At 36.0% G+C, this 4,848-nt stretch overlaps 1 protein-coding gene across 1 annotated transcript; it reads left to right on the top strand.

The window, feature by feature from the left end:
• Positions 1–935: 935 nt before the first annotated feature.
• Positions 936–3,605, top strand: LOC145016849 (uncharacterized). Its single transcript, XM_078975030.1, has one exon. The coding sequence runs from the start codon at positions 936–938 to the stop codon at positions 3,603–3,605; it is 2,670 nt and encodes an 889-aa protein (XP_078831156.1).
• Positions 3,606–4,848: the final 1,243 nt, after the last annotated feature.

Raw genomic sequence — 4,848 nt, forward strand, 5'->3', positions numbered from 1 at the left:
CTCCCACAAGGCTACACAAAGGCAAAAAAAAGGGAATTATGCAAATCAAACAAATCTCTATATAGTCTAAAGCAAGCAAACATGTAGTGGCACATTGAGTTTTGTAATAAGCTCATAAGTTTTGCTTTTAAGCAATAGAAACATGATCAATGCTTATTTGCAAAAGGTGAAAATGATGATTTTATTGCCTTGGTGGTTTATGAAGATGATGTTTTGATAACAGGTCCAAGTTGAACCTTCATGATATTCATCAAGGTGCAACTTCAGGGGAGGATGTCAATATTTATCATGTGCTAATCACGTGCTAATTATTCTGTTATAATTCAGTTAGAATTAGTTAGCTTGATAGTTAGTTTATTCAACCATAGTTAGCTCATTTACAGTTGTTATAAATGGATTCCTTTCATTGTTGTAATGAGTACACTGATAAATACACAAACTCTTACGTCACAATTCTCTCTTTACAATTCATATCTCATATCTTGAATACCTTTTCTTTCAAAAAAGCAAATAAATAATTCCTTCGTGCAAATAACAATGAACGGGTTCTTTCAAAACTTTAACTGGTTTCATCCTCCCTAAAAGAGTTTTGTTTCCTATATCTTAATATCCTGAATTTGCTTTTAATTTTTTAATTTACGTTGTGATTTTGCTTTTGCTTCAACTATAACCTTGATTTTGGTTTTGGTTAAATGTGCTTTGCTTTTATGATTTATTTATGAACTGGTCATCAATTCATTGTGACAACTTAATAGTTAAAGACTGTTAATCGTTAAAGTTGACTGACCATAGATCAAAACCAGTCTATATCAAAATCCATTGTAGTTTCTTTCTTGGAAGGTGTCAGTTTGACCCACTCCCCACAATCCATTGACCAATTAAACACACTATAAGACGAAAGCATAATCAACGATCAACCATCACTCATTCCAGCCATGAATCCTTCACTCTTTCCTTCAAAAATCCTTTCCATTCCCTTCATCACCATCACCATCTTCATCCTTGTTACAACAGTCGTTTCCTCAACTAAAACAATCTCCTATTCCGATCACTGCAATTCCTTCGTTCCCGAAGCCATTCCGACCACCATCACATACACCCGATTCCCATCTCTCAAAACCTTAACCAGTCATTACACCGGCGCTCAAAACATTCTCGACCCAGATTCACTCTCACAAAGATTCATCCAATTTAGACCCAAAAATAGAATCTTCAAAACAAACACCTCCAACACATACAAAACCCAAGCTCAATTAACTTTCGCTTCATCAAATATATACCATTTCCAATCTAACCATTCACGATTTGATCGTCCATTGGTGTTTAACTTAGATGGGTTCTTGTCAGTTTCCACCAATAAGCTTTGTATGGTTGGATCCGCAAATTGGTTTTCCAAAAAAGGTAAACGTTTGAAACTTGATGCAGTTCTGAAGCTTAATTTACCTGAGCTTATGAATATAAATACTAGCTTAGTCGGTGGAATCTTGGCGAGTTTAGCTTCGCCTCATGATTCCGATTACTTTGAGCCGATTTCAATGATGGGATTCCCTGAAGTGGGTCTTTTGAAATACAAATACTCGTTGGTTGCCAATGAAGATTGTAATGGGGCAAACGGAAACGAACATTCAGTCGCTAGGATGGAATCTTTAGACTTATGTTCAAAGGTAGCGTATCAATTCAAGATTTACCGGTTGGAAAATCAAAGTATTGGGTACCCTTTTTTGTCGTTGTATGGGTTTCAGTGTTCATTGGAAGAAAAAAAGTTGCGTTTTTTAGTAGAATTGCAAAACACAAGTTATGCCCGTTGGTACCAATCTTTCAATCCAAATGTAACGTTAATTGGCGATGGAACATGGAATAGAGCAAAAAACGAGCTTTGCATAGTAGCTTGTCGTATCTTGAATCAAACTGACCCTTTGGAAAGTGCTCATGTTGGAGATTGTTCGATCAGGTTGACCTTATGGTTCCCTGAAGTTCGGTCAATCAAAAACACACATACCACCGAAGGTCAAATTTGGTCAACCAAGAAAGCCGATGATGTCGGGTACTTTCAACCAATCAAGTTTCAAAGCTTTGATCATAGTTCGGAGAATTACGGGTCAAAGTATGAGTTTACAAAATTGGAGAAAGTAAGACAAATTTGCCCTCGAGCAGATGTTGGTAAAAGGGAAGGGGTTGTGTACCCGTCGGGGTATAGTCGGGATATGACTTTTGACATGTCTGTCAAGTCCAGAAACACGAATTCCATGGGTTATGCGTTTCCGATCTTTGTCGGGAATCAGTTCTACAACTCGTATGAAGCTTTGGATTCAAATTTTAATCCATGGCAGGCAGCCACCAGTCACACCGGTCCGATGAACATAAGCTATGAGATTAGCTTCCGAATGTTAGCTAATTCTACGTCGGAATCGGAAAGCGGGATTCCGTCGTTACCGTTAACTAAAAATGATAGAGTTGAGATATCGGCAGAGGGGTTTTATGATAGTGAAACAGGAAGACTTTGTATGGTTGGTTGTCGAAATCTACCTTCATCCGAGAAGAACTTGAAAAATGAGTCTTTCGATTGCGAGATTCTGGTGCAATTCCAATTCCCGAGTACAAATGGGAATAATGGAAGTGTTTTAATGAAGGGAAGCATAGAAAGCTTACGTGAAAAGACAGATGTTTTGTATTTCGACAGTTTAAATGCCGTTTCTCTCGCTTACACTAAACTCGAAGCAATGGAAACCATATGGAGAACGGATTTGGAAATCATATTGGACTTGATTTCACGGACACTTTCGTGTCTTTTCATCGTCCTTCAACTCTTTCATATCAAAAAGAATCCGGATATGATTCCTTTGATTTCGGTTTTGATGATGGTGATTCTTACACTTGGGTACATGGTTCCTTTAGTGTTGAATTTCGAGGCAATGTTTTCAAACACTCGTTATTTTCAAAACATTCAATTCGAGGGGAGTGGTGGATTGCTTGAAGTGAATGAAGTGATTGTGAGGATAGTGACAATGGTAGCTTTCATTTTGCAATTCCGTCTCCTCCAATTGACATGGACAAAAAAACTTGGGAATGGTGATAACAACGGAAACAGAAAGAGTCAATGGAATCATGAGATATGGACTCTGGTTGTTTGTTTTCCCGTTTATATAGTTGGTGGATTGATGATGTTTCTAACGAATTGGAAGAACAATGATTACATAATCTCGAGTAACCGATCAATCTGGGGTGATTTGAGGTCTTATGCGGGGTTAACACTTGACGGATTCCTATTCCCACAAATCGTACTTAACATGTTTAAGATTTCAAAAGGGAATGCTTTGTCTTATTTGTTTTACATAGGGAACACTTTTGTTCGATTACTACCTCATGCGTATGATCTTTATAGGGGTCAAGAGAACATAAGTCGCCAGTTTCATCGGTTCTATCTGTATGCAAATCCAAGAGCAGATTTCTACTCACCTTCTTGGGATGTGTTCATTGCTTGTGGAGGTGTTGCGTTTGCAGTGATCGTGTTCTTGCAGCAACGTTTTGGTGGTCGATTTATGCTTCCAAAGAGATTCCGGGAGATTGTGGGGTATGAAAGGGTTCCTGTGGTAAGCAATGAGTAATTGATCAATCAAAGTTTCCAGGGTTTGTAATAGTTTTTCTCTTCATGACAGAGTATAATTTCCACTTTCTGTAATAGTTTTTCAGCTTACTAAATACTCAATAATATATGCATTATTATGTTTCTAGTCAATTCTAGATCTCAATTCGTAGATCAAACTATCGAACTGTTTGCAAAAGAAACTAGTCACAAGAACGATATGTCGACGTGTGTTATTACAAAAACTGTATAAAAGAGAAACGCTACCCAAGTGTAGACGATTATGTTGGAAAATGAATAAACTTAACAATTATCATAAAATAAATGAACTTAAACAAGTATCTTATGCAGGTTATTAATAGAAGAGGGTAGATTCCGTAAACATTTGGGGTATTGTGTAAGTTGAGATATTTGTTCAAGATCTATATAAGAGTATAAGACCAAGATGTATAAGAGTATAAGACCAAGATGTATGGCCACTACATCCCCACAACAAAAATGTTGCTCACCATGTCATCCCGATTAAATGTGCACTACCATGCTATTATTACCACTCAATATTATTTATCTTTTTATTTATTTTTTTATTTTAATATAAAAACACATGCATTCATTGGCTAGCTTTTTGCCTGTTTGGAAAGGATGAATACACAGCCTAATAGTGTCGTTTGTTACGTTGGTTTTGCGGCTAAAAGCCCGAACCGAGTCGGTACTTCAAAAGTCATTAAGGGACTTTTTTTAGCCATTCTTGTTCTCTTTTTTCTTTTTTTTTTTCCTAGATTGTAAATGTGGGAGAATTTGGTTGTCTTGAGTACGCAAGTTATTTGTTTGTTGATTGACTTCTCTTATTTGCGTTACATGTTACATGTGTATATCATATGATATATATATATATATATATATATATATATATATATATATATATATATATATATATATATATATATATATATATATATATATATATATTTCTATTACTACTTCTATTTGTCATGGAAATCGTGTTTGGCAAATCTTCATTACTGCCTGATAGTTTGTTTTTATATTTTAAAAATGGTTATTCCTCCCCGAGTGGTGGTAGTTCTACATGTAACATAAAAGTCATAAGTTTTACATCCCAATTCTAAATTAGCTCTAAATGGATTTTTTGTGTTTAATTAGCCATTATGTATGTGTTGACTTTTGCCTAGAACCATGTTAGCTGGTTTCCCGGTTTCAGCCGGTTACCCCTTTACAAATAAGGGTTTTACCGTTAGAAACCCATC

This window comes from Lactuca saligna, chromosome 9 (genome assembly GCF_052625555.1).
Source record: "Lactuca saligna cultivar CGN05327 chromosome 9, ASM5262555v1, whole genome shotgun sequence".
In the NCBI taxonomy this organism is placed as follows: domain Eukaryota; kingdom Viridiplantae; phylum Streptophyta; class Magnoliopsida; order Asterales; family Asteraceae; genus Lactuca; species Lactuca saligna.

Coding starts and splice junctions, on each gene's coding strand:
- LOC145016849 (XM_078975030.1), top strand. CDS start 936: ATGAATCCTTCACTCTTTCCTTCAAAAATCCTTTCCATTCCCTTCATC.